Here is a 17764-nt window from a genome sequence, read left to right on the forward strand (position 1 = left end):
AATTGATTGACATTTCTGTAAATGCGCCAGTGTTAGCCAACAGGCTATTTTTCATTTGTAGTCCCTGGACAGATGTTGAAAGTCATCCTAAAAAAAGAAGGGCTCTTTGGATCGATCTCCTTGCTCACGGGATAAGGAGTCAGGGGCGCCGTAAGGGGGGTGAAAAGTTAGGATGATTCTAAGGGCCCGTGACTGACAGGGGCCCCAAATGTTTAGAACATTAAGAAAACAAATGTAAGTAACATTTCATCAATCCTCAATAATTAACATTAATGGAACGTGATATTGATAAAGTACTCACTGAACTTACGATTCATTTAACTTATTTTCTTCCAAAAGTTAATTACCCAAAGCCTCTGTACACCCCTTCTATTTACATGTAATGGGTTGGTCCTGCCTCCAAACGCGGTGTGGCACCGGCACTTGCAGAGAGTGAAAGCATGTGAGGAGGGATGCTAGTACTTAGCCTACATACATGTGTTGTACCATGTTTCAACGACCAACAAAGTCAGGCTCTAAGAAAAGAAGAGAAAGGAGAGAAAGACAAGAGAGAGGGACTAAAGGGCGACAGTATGTCACCCAGTTTTTCACAAGAAAAGGTGGGTGTGGTCCATGAGTGGTGGAAATTAGTCTGTTAGCTAATGTTTTTTTGTTTCCTAAGCCGACATTAAGTACTGTTAATATCTTTCCAGAAAATTCAGAGGTTTATCATTTCTCTGCTCTTTTAGCTGACATTTAAAGGTATGGTAGGTAATTCACTTCAGAAACACTTTTTGTTATATTCCATGGAATGCTCTTAATATCCCGATAGCAATGAATATTATTAAATGCTTTGACAATAAATACATGCAAAAATCTCATCTGTGGAAGCTGTGGCACTGTAAAAAGCACGACCAATCATCTGAGCCGGCCCGGCTAAAATGACTGGATGGCCTACCTGCCTGTCAGCCTTCGATCTGTGCACAAACTTATCTTGTGCCCTCATTGGTCATGTGCGCGTGTGTTGGAGGAGGGCCACTGTAACGGCCCCTACACACGGCGGCGTGCGTTGCCGCTTCAACGCTTCTTCCCATTCACTTGAATGGGGTGACGTCACGATTCGCCAAACTGCATTGTGGGAGCAAAGCGTAGCTTCTCTCGCGGTGCTCGCTGCAAAAGTAGAGCAATGTTCTACTTTTGACGCCTCGACGGAGGCGTCAGCCAATCGAATCATATGCCAGTACAAGCTCTAGCCAATCAAACCGCGTGCTTGTGTGTCTGGGGCGGGAGATTCATTTGATTGGTTGTTGGTCGAGTTTCAGCCCCCCCTGCCGGCAAGCGACAACGCACGCCGCCGTGTGCAGGGGCCGTAAGGAACTCTGAAGGAAGGATGTATTTTCAAATTCTAGCGCACTCGAGCTGGTTTCTCCATTCTTACCTACCTACCTTTAATAAATGCAGGCACATTTTTAGCGCCTATTCATACTAAATCAGTTGTCCCTCCCCCTGGTGCCAGGTCCAACAGATCCATCTTTAGGCTCAGCAGTCCTGTCCCCCCATAAGGCTGAACCTGAACCAGCTTTTCTCCCAACTGAAGGAGGTGAGCAGCATTGTGTTGAATGACATGCCACTTAACTGAAGGGAGACTGGAATACAAAATATATATATAACCCTAGTGGGTTCGTAACACTCACCAACAGGCGTTGTAGTTGGGAGTGGTGCTCGATGCAGGCGCGCTACGCGCCAGCCTGTCAGAGAGCAGAAGTGTGTCCCTTCTCCGGGCGGTTCACAGGCTGAGACAGGGAGCAACAGTGACAGCTTTAACTGTCATGCAGACTTTGAGTCTCATGGCGGCTGCTCACATTGTGGTCCCGCCGGGGTTACTGCATATGCGCCGCCTGCAGAGGTGGTTCTCCAGCCTGCGTTTGGATCCCAAGAGGCACAAATGGCGGCTAGTGACCATACCCCCCTCAGTGGAGGGCAACCTCCGGTTTTGGGGGTCCCCGGATCACCTCCGGAGGGGTCTCCACTGGGACGGATGACCTCCGACATCACAGTGTTCACAGACACATCCAGAACAGGATGGGGTGGGACCTGCCTGAAGAGGGCTATAGCTGGGCGCTGGGATCTAACAGAGTCTCGACACAGCAACCTCCTAGAGCAGGGGTGCCCACACTTTTTTGGCTGGTGAGCTACTTTTGAAATGACCAGCTCACCGAGGTCTACCAACCAAAAATAAAATCCCAAATTGCAAGGGTTGTTGAATAACACATTTTATTTGTACATGGGATAACTACAATAGGGCTGTAACAAACGACTAATTTGATAATCGATTAATCTATTGATTAATGAAACGATTAATCGACTATTCGGACTATTAATGTGTGCCTTGCACAATTTCTCAAACGCTCTTATTTAGCCATCAACTTTTAGATTTAGCTTGGGGTTGTTTTAGGCATGTGGAAACTAACAATGAAAACAATAAAGATGAATAATTTATTCAAAAATACATATATTATTAAATTCACTGAACAAATTGTGAACAAAATGAACATTGCTTTTTATTTAAATTAAATAGATAATGTTTCACATCAAAAGAAACAACAATGTTTTAACAAATCGTATTAAATAATGTGATGACAGAATTTTAAACAGAATAGCTGAAACTTTAACCAACTAAATAAATCAGTTACCTCTAATCATTAACCCATGTTTGTATCATTGAGTTAACTCCGTGTTTTGCTGCTAGCATACATGAGACCTGACGTGGAAACGTTACTCGTGGATGGGGCTACAGAGCTACTAGAAAGACAGTCGAACCCGGTATATTCCTCTGTCTGAATGTGGTGCTCTTTTGCTAAATGTTTAGACAAATTGCTCGTGTTACCGCCCTTACATGCTAAACTCTTATTGCACTCTTGTCCACCTCAAGACGGGTAACATTTAACCACACCTTGGAGCGCTTCTCTCCGCTATCCCCGCCGTGTATTGATGCATGTAGCAGCTGCGTGTGTGTAAACTGCCCCGTCCCCCTCGCACACAGACGGGGGAGAGAGATCTCGTCTAGATTTTTCGTGTTTATCGTTTTATTAACTCCTGAATTAAGTGGCAGGGAGGCCAATGGAGGAGGGATCATGTTTATTTTAACGGAGCTGGATTTTTTTTTTTTATGAATGACTCGCGATCTACCAGCATTGCTGGTCGACGTACTGGGCACCTCTGTCCTAGAGCTACGGGCGGTAGTGTTAGTCCTCCAGCATTTCATGCCCCTAATTCAAGGGAGACATGTAATGGTCAGGAGCGACAACAGTACCACAGTGGCTTATATCAACAGGCAGGGCCGAGTCCGCTCCGCCGCCTTGTTGGCCACAGCGGAGAGGCTGTGGTTATGGGCTTCAGAGGTGGTGTTCTCTCTGAGAGCCCTCCATATCCCGGGACTGGAGAACAGGGGGGCCGACCTCAGGTCGAGGGGCGGCCCCCTGCCAGGCGAATGGCTGCTTCACCCGGAGGTGTTGAAGCAGATCTGGGCCCAGTTCGGGAGAGCGGAAGTGAATCTGTTCGCCAGCCGGCGCAACAACCACTGTGCCCTGTAGTGGACGTGTTTGCACACGAGCCATTGCCAAGGAAGCTGCTCTATGCCTTTCTACCGCTGCGTCTTATTCTCCCTCTCCGAGGGTGAGGCGAGAACGTCTGTCAGTCATTCTAGTTGCTCCGGACCGCGTCGGGGCACCGTGGTCCTCAGAAATGACACAGATGAAGGTGGGCCAGCCCTGGGCGGTTCCCCAGTTCTAGGGGGCGATATCTCAAGAGGCAGATGCAATCGAGGCATTACCCACTCTCGGCCAACCTCTCCAGGCCTGGCTCCTGAGAGGGACAGGCTGAGACAGGGTGTTATTCAGTCTATCCAGGCAGCTAGAGCTGGATCCACCACAGCCTGTTTCAGGCCAAAGTGGCTAGGATTCCAGCGATGGTGTGAGGAGCGGAGAATAGAGCCCCTATCTTGTGAGTTAGGCTCTATTTTATCCTTCTTACAGTTACTGGTGGACAGAGGGCTTGTGCATTCCACAGTGAAAGTGTATGCAGCAGCCATCTCGTCCTGCCATGAGGGATTTGGCGGCAGGTCATCCTTTAGTCAACCACTGATGTCGCGGTTTTTACAGGGGGTCAGGAGGCTGCTCCCAGTAGTGCACGCCTCCACCCCGCAGTGGGACCTGCCCCTAGTGCTTGAGGCTCTGGCAGGGGCGGACTGGGGGGAAAAAGTGGACCGGGAATTAATTGACAGACAGGCCCACTTAATGCGCGGCATGTATCGGCTGGCCGGCGACGAAAGTATGTTACTTAACAAAAAACCCTATGCATTTAATGTTATTTTGGACAATTATTCATATAGTAATCACATTCCCTGAGCCCTTGAGTTGCCTAGAGCAAAATAGTTACAGCATATATTTAGTGATTTCAATGTTAACAGATCAATGATGCAATAACATTTTGACCCAATTTGCCTGACTTGACACATTGAATAAAACATGGGCGTAGGAAGCATCCTCAATGTGGGTGAAACAATTCAACAGGGGGTGTGGGCAGGTGGTGGACCTCACCTCCTCTAGGGGGGTCCGGGGGCAAGCTCCCCGGGAAGATTTGTTTTAAATGTTGAAGTTAAATGCATCAATCTGGTCCCCTTTGAGAGCAAAATTAGTGACTAAATCTATGGCAGTCAGTAGGGGCTTGGACTGTGAGCCGTAGGGTCGCCGGTTCAAGTCCCCGACCAGACCTACATTTGGAGTGTGGACTTCTACTTGGAGAGGTCCCAGTTCACCTACTGCCCTGCCGTGGTGCCCTTGAGCAAGACACCGGACATCCCCCTTCCCCCCTCACTCCCATTGCTCCCCGGGCGCTTTACAATAGCTGCCCACTGCTCCTAGTACTAGACTCCTGGTACTAGGATGGGTTAAAAGAAGAGAACACATTTCACTGTGTGTGCTGTGTGCTCTGCATGTGTGACCATTAAAGAGGGTTTCATCCCTGTGCTGGGCTGGGCCGGAACACTTACAAATGTGGGCCGGTAGGACTTACGTAAGCAAAAAAAAAAAAGGGGAGTGGCCGGAACACTTACAAATGTGGGCAGTTTTTTTTTTTGGGGGGTTTTTGTGCAGTTTAATACACATGTTAATTTGACTCAGATGTGCTGATAATATCCGCAAATATAAATCTTTAAACTGTCTTCTTACCTTTAAAAGTCTGGCCTCTCGGGGTAGGCTCATGTTTGTTTTCTGTCTTTTTCTATCAAAAACGTTACTGCAAAGAATGGTTTGTGATTTGGGATTCAGAGCCAGGCTTGAATCAAGAAACCACAATAGTTTTCTGCATGGACTGCCTTTTTTATGAAGAAATATTATTTTGTAAATATGTTATTCTCTCTAACAACCACAACATTGCAAAGGCGAGTAAATGTAAATTAAAAACGATTCACAATTTCTTAAAAGCACTATATTTGAAAATGATAGATTTATGATATTTTTCATCGAACATATGAACGACTCAAACAAGGATCGCAGCAGCTACAAGAAAGATCTTCAAAGGGGGTACCATAACATCCTGAAGCTGAGTTTTCTCTAAAAAATGTAATATTTAATTTTAACAGCAGTGCTCTCTGAACTCAGAACAAGTAAATGAATATGCCTTTTTGTTTTTCTGTCTTTTTAAGAAAATAACCACAACTGTGACAAAGGTGATTATTTCGGCAGTGCCAGCCTTGGAAGCATGTGGGCCTTGAAAAGGTAATCAAGAGCCAACAGATTAGGCTGCCAATTGTCATCTCGGACTATCGGAATGATGACACTGTCTTTCGTAGTCCAGACCACAAAGTAGCCTCTCTTGCAGTGACGGCCCGTCCACACTACAGCTGAAAAAAAAGCTTGCCGGCAGGCGTGTCTGAAGCTCGACCAACAACCAATCACATGAATCTCCCGCCCCTGACACACAAGTCGCGATTTGATTGGCTAGAGCTTGTACTGGCATATGATTTGATTTGCTGACGCTTCCACCGAAAGCTTCAGAAGCTTCAAAGTTGAACATTGCTAAACTTTTGCAGCCTGAAACGCCAGGAAAGCTCCGCTATGCTATCCACAATTCAGTTCGGCGAAAAGCAAGGTAACGTGACGTCACCCCATTCAAAGTGAATGGGCAGACGTGTTGGAAACCGTTCTTGAAGCTGTCGAAGCTGTAGTGTGGACGGGCCCGTAAGGTGAAGCTGACCTTGCACTTGGTGCCAGTAAGGATGTTCCTCACGCAGGCTGAATGTTTCTCCTTCCTTACTGACACAGAAGCCCTTGATTTGCAATGCTTCACTAATTGTCATTTCCCTGGCTCCGTAAGGACACTTTACCTCCAGCACAGCGGATGACCCTACCAGACCATCTGGAGATGCCCCCAACAATCTTGATTGGGAGAGCCACAAACCTGACTCATGGACCTGCATCTGGGTTGCAGTGGTGAATGCCCTGACACCCTCACATTCATTCATAGTCCCCTACTGTACAGACAAAACACCATCAAGGGCCTGTTGTTGCCTTAGCACTCTGGCAATAAAGGAAGCAGTCACACGCTTTGACCTCAGGACAGCTCCAAAGTTGCTGGCAGTCAACCTTCCTTTCCTGAACAAATGCCAGTTTGGGTTGGTTCGCTGGCCAGTGGTAGCCACCTGAATTGCCCTCTGTTGCTCCTCAGACAATGCCATGCTTGCCACAATTGTCTCAGGTCCCTGATGCCCAACAGATTTGATAATTTCAGGAACAGTAAGTGTTTCCAAGCTGTAGTGTTCCTCTTCTGGCTCGGGGGAGAGAAGCCAAGAAATTCCTGAGAACCTGCCCCCGAGCCTGTCCCTCAGCCAGTCACGATCGTCGGAAGTGGGCTCTCTTGTCAGCGCGTTAAATTAGTTATTGGTTGGAGGAAATAGCTCCTCCACTGAATGCATACGTTTAGCTGCCTTTGGCTTCTTCCACTGACAGGGGGTGTAAGTGCAGCTGAAATTGTGGATGGCTAATGCAGCCGCATGACTGCATTTCCATTCTCCACGTGGGCATTCACATTTTGTGGAGAGAATTCCCTCTTCTCCTGTAGGTACCTGTGGTGGTGGGATTGTTTTATTATTTAAAATATATTTACATCTGTAATGCCTTCCCAATTATCCCTTTAATTGTTTATAGCCTACTGTATGTTTATTTCATGGATATTTCTGTGTTTTCTGGTGTGTAATATTTGAAATAAAGATTTCATGTGACACATAAAATGGATTTGTTGATGGGAATTAATGGCACTAATGTGAATAAATGAACTCTAGTTTAACGGTACTCTTGCTATCACGACTCACCAACGACACTCTATAAACCTTGTCCCTCATGCTAGCCCTGACAACACCTGTAAGCACACCTTCATCTAGGCTGCACTGCTGTATGTGTCCTGACTTGTAGTGGTTCTCTCCTCTATCTACAGTACACTCTTCTTGTCATCTTTGTAAAACGATATCAGACTGGTAATTGACGCAGCCATGGCTTCTAGTTAAATTCAGTGTGGCTAAAATGAAACGCTTTGTTAAAATATGCAAACGCGCAAAAGTCAGTTGAAAAGATCTTAAGTTGGCGTGACGTTGAAGTCGTGCGACCCTGCTGTTCTCGCTTGTAGTTTGTTTATAGCATAACGTTGGCATTTTGCTTCTGGCGACTAGATTTATGATTAGAAAATTATAAAAGTAGGGTGGACATGTGGAGATTATCCGGCTGAACAAAACGTGATCCCTCTCTTAAATATGTGTCAACCACAGACCTTATTTCGAGCTATTTTCCAAAAATCCTATGGAGATTGCATTGCTTTTTGACGAAGGAACCGGAAGAAGTTTACTTCCGGGTTTTAGGACGCGTCACTGCGGTTCTCTATAGAAGAAGAAGCTTAAAATCAAATGTATGTCAATGTACAGTATGTAGATATAGACAATGTGTCTGCATAAAGACAAATACTTAACGTTAACAGTTATATTCATATATATACTACATTTTTGCAGTTTCTAGTAAAAAGAAATAGGAAATTGTGCTTGAAAAATAGACTTTGGGGTGGGAACTTTTTCCATTATGATCAGTGGGGCCGATCATGAAAAACGTGTCTGTCCTACATTAATGAAATGTAGGCCGTGTCCATCTGTCAGCTCTCTGCTGGCTAGCCTCCCTACCACTGCACATCATGCTAACCGCTAACAGGCGAGCATCACATGACTGGCAGCCTACAGGCAGACATGTGTTGTTGTCAGAGGACGGCTCGGTTTCCAGCCAAAGCTTTCGCACTTTGATTCAATTACCGTCTCCAACTCATTGTCATTTTGAAATAACAAGTTTCTCTTAGCGCCTGAAGGCATCGCGAGGTGCTGGCTTGCGTTTGTGCTCCAAACATCGGTGGGTAAAACATGGCGTCCTTCCCGGTGGCCGCCCGGTTGCCAGGATTAGGCTTCCTGTCTCCCTGCGCACGTGCCAGAGAGACAGAAGGGCAAAGTCGGCAGACAGATTGAGAGATGAGCCGTCGCGAGCCCGAACCTCATTAGCAACTTTAACAAGGGAAGCCGGCTACTGGTCCAAGTGAGAGAAACAACTTGGTAATTGGGCCCAATGGTGGCTTTGGGCAGCAGGCCCATGAAGAAGAAAATAGGATGGGAGGAGTGTGCGTGTGTGTGTGTGTGTGTGTGTGTGTGTGTGTGTGTGTGTGTGTGTGTGTGTGTGTGTGTGTGTGTGTGTGTGTGTGTGTGTGTGTGTGTGTGTGTGTGTGTGTGTGTGTGTGTGTGTGTGTGTGTGTGTGTGTGTGTGTGTGTGTGTGTGTGTGTGTGTGTGTGTGTGTGTGTGTATGTGAAGCAGGACAGGCAGTCATCCATTTGGCTGAAGGCGTTGGACCGAGTCTGCAGTGACTGTTCCCCACGCTGCAGCACCACCCCCACCCCCCAGAGTCATAGCATTGAGGGTCAGTGCTCTCCTTAGAGGACCCCCTAACTGCTTCCTACGTCCCCCGCAGAGACAAGCAGCCAAAGTTTTGGAGGCAGCCAAACAAGAGCCCAAACAGAGGAAATACTAGAACAGGTGCCGCCGTCCCACACGGAGGGGGGGGGAACATCCAACCATTCAACTTTTACACTGTTCTGTTTCATATCGTCTGTCTTTAGAGGTGTTCGCATCTACATTTATAAAAAAATAAGTACAATTTTGATTGCTGGGATTTTACAGCCTATATACTGGCACTGCTTATTCTGAAAAGATAGCTTTATATAATTATTACAAAATAAAAGTTCCCTTTCACATCTGCCCTTATATCCATAGACCTTGAATTTGCAGAGTCTGTTAAATACATTATCATTACATCATTTTCCTTCCCAATTATTTGTAGTTAGCAACAGTCAAATTGGTTTTGAACCAGTCTTTTTAATTTGATTTTCAAAATGTGCAACCTTCTAAAGCAGTGGTTCCCGAACTGGGTCCGGCTCCCCGAAGATAAATATAAGGAAACATGAAATGATTAAAGGAAAAAGAAGGAACACATTACATTTATTTTAGAACAAATGATATGTATCTATTCAAAGCTTTCACCTGGGTTTTGCTTCTGTAAAATACTAAATACAGGACTGTCTCAGAAAATTAGAATATTGTGATAAAGTTCTTTATTTTCTGTAATGCAATTAAAAAAACAAAAATGTCATACATTCTGGATTCATTACAAATCAACTGAAATATTGCAAGCCTTTTATTATTTTAATATTGCTGATTATGGCATACAGCTTAAGAAAACTCAAATATCCTATCTCTAAATATTAGAATATCATGAAAAAGTATACTAGTAGGGTGTTCAACGAATCACTTGAATCGTCTAATTAACTCGAAACACCTGCAAGGGTTTCCTGAGCCTTGAAAAACACTCAGCTTGGTTCAGTAAACTAAATCACAAGTATGGGGAAGACTGCTGATCTGACTGCTGTCCAGAGGACCGTCATTGACACCCTCCATCAGGAGGGTAAGACACAAAAAGAAATTTCTCAAAGAGCAAGCTGTTCACAGAGTGCAGTTTCAAAGCACATCCACAAAAAGTCTGTTGGAAGGGGGAAATGTGGCAGGAAACGTTGCACAACCAAGAGAGATGACCGCAGCCTTAACAGCATTGTGAAGAAGAGTCGCTTCCAGAATTTGGGGGAGCTTCAAAGACAGTGGACTGAAGCTGGAGTCCAGGTATCAAAAGTCACTGTTCACAGACGTGTCCAGGAAATGGGCTACAATAGCCGTATTCCCATGGTCAAGCCACTTCTGAACTCAAGACAACGGAAGAGGCGTCTGACTTGGGCTAAGGAAAAGAAGCACTGGACAGTTGCACAGTGGTCCAAAGTCCTCTTTTCAGACGAAAGCAAGTTTTGTATTTCATTTGGAAGTCAAGGCGCCAGAGTCTGGAGAAAGGCTGGAGAGGAGCAAAATCCAAGTTGCTTGAAATCCAGTGTGAAGTTCCCACAGTCAGCGATGGTTTGGGGAGCCATGTCAGCTGCTGGTGTTGGTCCACTGTGTTTCATCAAGCCCAGAGTAAATGCAGCTGTGTACCAAGAGATTTTAGAGCACTACATGCTTCCGTCTGCTGAAAAGCTCTATGGAGATGAGGAATTCATTTTCCAGCATGATCTGGCACCTGCCCACAGTGCCAAAACCACCAGTAACTGGTGTACTGACCATGGCATTACTGTCCTCGATTGGCCTGCAAATTCCCCTGACCTGAACCCCATAGAGAATATGTGGGGTATTGTGAAGAAGAAGCTGAAAGACACCAGACCCAACAATGCTAATGAGCTAAAGGCCGCTATTGAAGCATCCTGGGCATCCATAACACCTCAGCAATGCCACAGGCTGATTGCCTCCATGCCACGCCGCATTGATGCAGTAATCCGTGCAAAAGGATTCCCAACCAAGTACTGAGTGCATTAATGGACATTTTCAAATGTTTGATTGTGTTTTGCTGTTATAAATCTTTTTTTTTTACTTGGTCTGAGGAACTATTCTAATTTTTTGAGATAGGATTTTTGAGTTTTCTTAAGCTGTATGCCATAATCAGCAATATTAAAATAATAAAAGGCTTGCAATATTTCAGTTGATTTGTAATGAATCCAGAATGTATGACATTTTTGTTTTTTTAATTGCATTACAGAAAATAAAGAACTTTATCACAATATTCTAATTTTCTGAGACAGTCCTGTATGCTAACATCACCCGGGGCCTCATTTATAAAGGGATATACGCTCAAAAAATAAATACGGATATGTTATTTAAAACCACCTCGAATATGTTGTGTTAATGTTATGAAATGTTTTCTCATAAATGATGCGGTAAGCAGGAGGACAGAATTACGACTAAACTGACGCCGTTTTGCATTTCTATAGGTTGTAGATACGAGCATGGTTTTATATACTATCATGTTTAATCATGTTTTATGCCGTTTGCAAAGACTTGATAAGTCGCTCATAAAACACAGGAGGTATGGAAACTAAGAACACCATGTGGTAAATTGTACAGCTAATATAACAAAACACATTAGTTGTATTTCCTTCAACTGGTGGATATAGAGTTGCTGCAGTGGAGACGCTGCGCACAGCTGATCGACGGCTGGGACACAAACCACCAAATACGAATACATAATTCAGATCCAGTCGTCATGACTCCACTCCGGAGGGATTCCCCGATCATTTCTTCCAGTTTCTCATCAAGGGGGTGTCTCCTGTCCACGGTACAAACACACAGCCTGAGGAAGGCTATGTGTATTTTTTTTGTCATTAACCTTTTTCGGACCACTTATTTATTTATTTTGGTGACGATCCGACCTCCATGCTGCTACACTGGTTCAAACTGCATCCACCAAACAATATGATTTATCTCGACCTCCCCAAAATAACCAAAATCTGACACAGTGTGAGATGTCTTTTTTAGCTGTTCTGTCGTCATTTCCTGCTATCTTCTTCATAAAGTCAATCAAAATGAAGGAATGAATGACTATTTATAGGCAAATATGGGCGTTACGTAAAGCCCGCAAAAGCTGCACCGCATTTTGAGTCGATTGTGATTTATAAAGGGAAACCGGCGTAGGAAGTGCTGTACGCACTTTCCTCACCGGTACGCAATGTTTGGTTAATCGGAAAATGTCTGAACATTTCCTACCTATTTTTTGGATTTCTACTACGTAAGCAACCTTCCCACGTGAATCCTACGCACAGCGTTATAAATGAGGCCCCTGGCCTTTAAGATATCTTTCAATTCAACACTCGATCAAAATAAATTGACGTTTAACACTCTTCCAGTCTCAGATATGGTGTTTATAATGATGGATGGAGCTCACATCCACATGTGCAGAATAATTCTTCAAACACAGATAAGCAGGAGAATGAGTTGAAAACACTCCTCCACTCCCCCTGAGCTTTCCTCTGAACTTCCCTCTGTTCCTACACGTCTAAAGCGACCATGAAAGGTTAACTCCCCGCCTGTACCCCTTGGGGCGCCTGCACTCCTGCCACCTCAGCCCCCCTCCCCTTATTGCTAGCCTCCTAGCTGGTAGCATGAAAACCTGTTAGGGGACAGTGCATCTGCTCCCTGTGCACGGCAGCATGAAATGGCATAAATCCCTCCAATCTGCTCGGTCCAGCTTCTCGTTGGAGACAAAGTCTCCAAATGCGCTGGGCTAGAAGGGACAGACGTGGGCGGAGAGGGAAGCAGTGGCAACGGCAGCAGCCGTCGCACTGACATGGCACCCCTGGCGATGTGGCCGCGGCCCCCTTTTACACCTGATTAGGAAACACATGCTGGGCCACTTCACATATGCTTTCCCAGCGACACCACAGTAAGGACGGATGGGTAACACATGGAGGAAAAAGGGCGGAAAAGGCCAGACGAGCCTCTCTGGTAATTCCTAGGGCATGTGTGCCGGAATACCAGCACAGGTTAAAGGGGCCAAGGTATGAGGACAGGGGATCCAACCTTTTTTTTTAAGTAATGGGACTCCATCTGTGTACTGTGTGTCAATAAATGTACAAATGTTCATTTTACTGCCCTCCATCAACAAACTTCACTCAGTTTATGTGCTGCATCCAATCAGGAATGCGCTGAGGTGATTTATCTTGTGGTGTTACTTGGGGTTTGAACCATACTTGCCAACCCTCCCGATCCCGGTTTCCTCCCGGGGTCATATTTCTCCCGCATTTCTCCCGATTTCTGACAAAATCAGATTTACTCAGGACTGTTTCCACTCGGTCTTTAATACAGCTACACCATTGTTTGGTTTCCATGGTAGCGCGTCTCTTTCGTAGCGCGCGCAACTGAAAGTCTGAGGCAGATAGTCACAGAAAGCAGAACAAGAATCGACAACTATACCCTCTGCTCACTCCTTTCTTGAAAAATACAGGTCCAGCACACACATATACAATACTATCCCTTAAAATCAATACAATTATTTCAAAATCAAATTTGTGAGTCATATGGTTATTAAGTGCAACGTTTTGTGATGAAAGTTTATTCGAGGTAATTTGCGTAGGGAATACTGCTAATCCTGTTATATTTTACATGGATACTTTAATAAAATCATTTGTGTGTATCTGTACCTTTTTGTGACCTTCCGCCATTTTTTTCTATTTTATCATCCCCAAATGAACATTTTCATGCATTCAACATGTTGTGATTGCATAATCAATCATCGAAGCATCTTCTAGTACTACTCCTAGTACTAGACTCCTGGTACTAGGATGGATTAAAAGCAGAGAACACATTTCACTGTGTGTGCTGTGTGCTCTGCATGTGTGACAATTAAAGAGGGTTTCATCCCTCCCAATTCTATTCTATTTTTAAAAAAAAACACATTTAAAAAAGAAGAAAAACTTTGGAACTGCTGATATGAACATGACATACTTTGTGATGGAATCTAAAACAAGCAGCATATAAGGGTTGTATGTTGTCATTAAAATGTAAAAGTCAAGCTCACTAGTGACCTTTGACCTCACCTCTGACACTAAGGCGTCCATGTAGCGGTCCTTCAACAGCCACCAGGTACACTGCATTGATGTTGTCGTTGTCTACTATCTGCAGCTCGTCCCAGGTGACCGGTCGGGACTGACCCTCCAGCAGGTCCAAACCTGAGACATATATGACACCATCATAAATCTGAGGGCCTTTAAAGTTTAGCTTAAACATTATCAGACAAATTATTTTTTACTGATCAATCAATGTTAATCGATTTAAATTAGTAGAACTTTAGTACCCATGTTCCAGGAGACTCTGGGTGCGTTTGTTTCAGCCCCCCTGATGGAAATATGGACCACGAAGGGCGGGCTGGTGATGTAGGACCCGTCTATTACATGAAATTCCACCTTACACAAAATCGATAAACACAATATTACAAGATATAAGAGTAGAAAAGTAATATTGAATGAAAAACTGAGTTAAACATGTAATATCCTCATGTTGTGACTTATAGTAAAACGTAAAATATTTAGCTAAAATGTACTTGAGTTCTGTTGATGAAAAATAGATGGTAACAGTTAATTATTTTGTATTTTAATCCTCCAGTTGTGTAATCCAAGTGAAAATAACTGGTAAAACAATATTTTCAACACTTCTCTTTTCCATATATTAAGTCAGCCTTTATCCTTCATCATAATACCCTCCAGTACCTCGTGGTTCCTGCGTTGTGATTGGCTGCTGTTGGGCGGCTGGTATGCAACCTTCATCTCGTGTAGGTCCAGCCAGGTGAAGGACGTGACAGGCTTTGTATGGTCATCCATATGGGTGACATAGCCCTCGGCGGGGGGGGTGGTTATGTTAAAGACCAGCCTCTCCTGCGGGGTCTCAGGATCTTTAGCATCCAGAGAGGCCGTGGTGAGCGGGGTGAGGATGAATTGGTCCACTTCCAGGATGAATGAGGCCATGAAGACGGCTTGAGGTGGCTGGTTCTGCATGGCACCGTGGATCAGAACTGGTAACCACACCGATTCTGCCTGGAAGCGGGTTACAGGGACGTGAAGGGAAAGTAAAAATAAAGTTGGAGCATCAGAACTTTTCCTTTTACCCCCATGTATATATTTCCACACATGTGTATCACATAGAGATCAACACATACTGCCACACCTCTCGCTGCTATATTCAGTGTTGAAGAGAAGGTAAGAATAGACAATCAGATGTGTTAAAAACGTGAAGAACAAAGTTAAAGACTGTTAAGGACAGGATTTCTTTTTGGAACATTTAGAATTTTTGAAGCCATTCTAACCCTTGAAAACCCTTTGCTCCACATCCTGCTCCACACTCAGAGCTGAGAACATGAAAGTGGGATATCGTCTTCTTTCTGCAAAAGTCTTCTTCACGTCTCAGACGTTAATCTGGCCTGAAAACTTCCCACTTGGATATGACTGAAGCTGCAGTTAAGGGAAGTGAATTCTGGATAGGCATAACATAAATATTAATGTCTGGATGTTGCCCGTACCTCCAGCAGAGCCCTGCTCCCCTTCTCCCTCAGCTCCACCCTGATGGGGATGTAGTCGATCTCTGGTGACGGAGGGCTGAGGTGCTGGTACTTCAGGCCGGAGCTCAGGAAGTCCTGACAGCTTGTTTTCAGAAAACCAACCTCCTTGGTGTCATGGAGACAGGGTTGGTTTCCCTGACAGAGTGAAGCTGTCTCTCTGCCTGGAGGAGGACATAACACACACACACATAATACATTACGTTTATAAATTCATAAAATATTTGTTATATTATGATCGATATATAATATAATATTTTTTAAAGATATTTCTTAATTTACTTTTATTTGTTTTGTTTGACTATTCTCTATTTTATACTTACATCTTAAAATTTATTTGTGTAATTTTTACCGTTTAATTTTTCCTTTAACTTTCAGATTTTTATATTTTGTTATATTCTTCTCATTTGAAATCTTTGTTTGCTGCGGTTGTTGTAATGTAATGCAACATGATGATAAATACGTTTTGTGTGTCTTTATTATTTCAGAGAATCCTCTAGACTTTAGCTGGCATCTCATTCATTACAAGAGAGTTGACTGCTAACGGAGGCTGAAGCATAAGTGGAGTTGCTATGGTTACAGTGGTTAATCTATTTGAACATAGAGGATATCTGTCAGCCAATCAGAAACAAATATCTTTAGCTCTAAAAGCCATTCATTAAAAACCAAACGATGAACCCGTTCTGTATCTGTCCAGATGTGACGTACCTTTCCTCTGGGTGGAGTCCTCCTTCCTCACCAGCTGACCCAGAGTGGGGGTGCTGGTGTCGCTCATCAGCCTGACGGTGCACACCAAGTCTGCAGAGCTCCGGATGTTTAAGACAGAGCCATCGATGGAGTTGGATAAACCGTAGAACACAGGAACCACCAGCGGAGTGCAACCGAGCTCCACAACACCAGATCCAGAGTCTGCCACCTGCACCGTCAGAACCACGGTCTCCACCAGCGTGTCAGAGGACGTGAACCTTCAGACAAACAACAGTGTGTGAGAAGGGCATCTTAAGGGTTAGTTTAAAAAAGTGGTATACCAAACACAGTTTCTCCACAACATAAAATACAATTAAAAGTAAATAAATACAAATTCATCAATCAAAGCCACGTTTGAAGTCTACACCATGCTGGCAGGACCTGTGATCTGGTGGTCACAAGATAGATTTTCTGAGGCACCTTTTTAATGTACTTTGGTACATGAGCAGAAGCTTATGTGCACATTTCCATCTTTGCTTTTACTATGAAAACAAGACCAGGTAAGTTATACAAATGATGACATTATTATTATTATGAATATTATCTTTGATTATCTTATATGAGATGAAGGTGTTTTAATGACCCCTATGTTTTTCTTGAACTAGCTTAAGTGAGTTTGGCTCACTGACCTGTAGATTCTCAGCATCACTGTGTCCTGGTCCAGCAGAGGACTTCCATTGTGGCAGTACTTCACCTCTTCCTCTAGAAAGCTGCAGTCAAACACCTGCATGAACACAAACGACTGTAATACCACTGTACTGCTTCTCTGAATGTATAACCCTGCAGCAGGTGTGGCCTCACCTGTGGCGTCAGCTTCCCCACCCTCTGAGTGATTGGTTCGTTCATCACCACCTCCACCTTACAGTCTGCAGTCGGACCAACATTGATCCTCAGCTCCATCTCTGTGATAAACACTGATCGACCTCTGGTGACCTTCACGCCCGAGTTCACCACGACCAGAGTCCCGCTGCAGATGGCCGTCACCGCCAGCAGCAATAGCGAGCGGACAGCAGCAGCCATTTTGGTCGACTGTGAAAAGTTGTATTCTGAAGAAAAATGAGCTGACAGATTTCCATTCAGTCTTTGACACACATCCTCTTCTTTTGTTAATGTCAATTCAACCTGCAAAGCCAAGTGAAATGCCTTCAGAAACATCAACCACCAATCCAGGGGGAAATTATCAATCCACTTAATTTATCAGTGGCGGATCTATGGGCAGCTTCCCCCCCACTGTAGAACCTTGCCCCCCCCCCCCAAGCTTCCCCTTGGAGCATTTCCCCTTCCACTAGTTTTGTTTTTACTTAGGATGAGAGCTTGAAACAAAATATGAATAAAACGCTGCCGTTTGAATCGATAGCGTTTAACAGACGGGCGCTGTTTGGGGCGTTACGTTACAAAATACTACACAGACAGCGCTAGCTGGGAGATCGATCACTTTACTTTGCTAAACTATGCGGTATAGCTACTATCAAATCCACGTAAATTA

At 44.4% G+C, this 17764-nt stretch overlaps 1 protein-coding gene across 1 annotated transcript in view; it reads right to left on the bottom strand.

The window, feature by feature from the left end:
- frem1b (Fras1 related extracellular matrix 1b) overlaps positions 1 to 17764 on the bottom strand; it is a 273903-nt gene that overhangs the window by 245664 nt on the left and 10475 nt on the right. Inside the window, exons 2-8 of the mRNA XM_079670558.1 lie at positions 17080 to 17324; positions 16908 to 17002; positions 16240 to 16496; positions 15496 to 15695; positions 14690 to 15013; positions 14278 to 14386; positions 14021 to 14152 (exon numbers count right to left, since the gene is read on the bottom strand). Of these exons, the coding sequence (XP_079526684.1) occupies positions 14021 to 14152; positions 14278 to 14386; positions 14690 to 15013; positions 15496 to 15695; positions 16240 to 16496; positions 16908 to 17002; positions 17080 to 17324 (1362 nt within the window). The remainder of the gene's footprint in view (positions 1 to 14020; positions 14153 to 14277; positions 14387 to 14689; positions 15014 to 15495; positions 15696 to 16239; positions 16497 to 16907; positions 17003 to 17079; positions 17325 to 17764) is intronic.

Source organism: Notothenia rossii (genome assembly GCF_949606895.1).
Source record: "Notothenia rossii genome assembly, chromosome: 1".
Taxonomy (NCBI): Eukaryota; Metazoa; Chordata; class Actinopteri; order Perciformes; family Nototheniidae; genus Notothenia; species Notothenia rossii.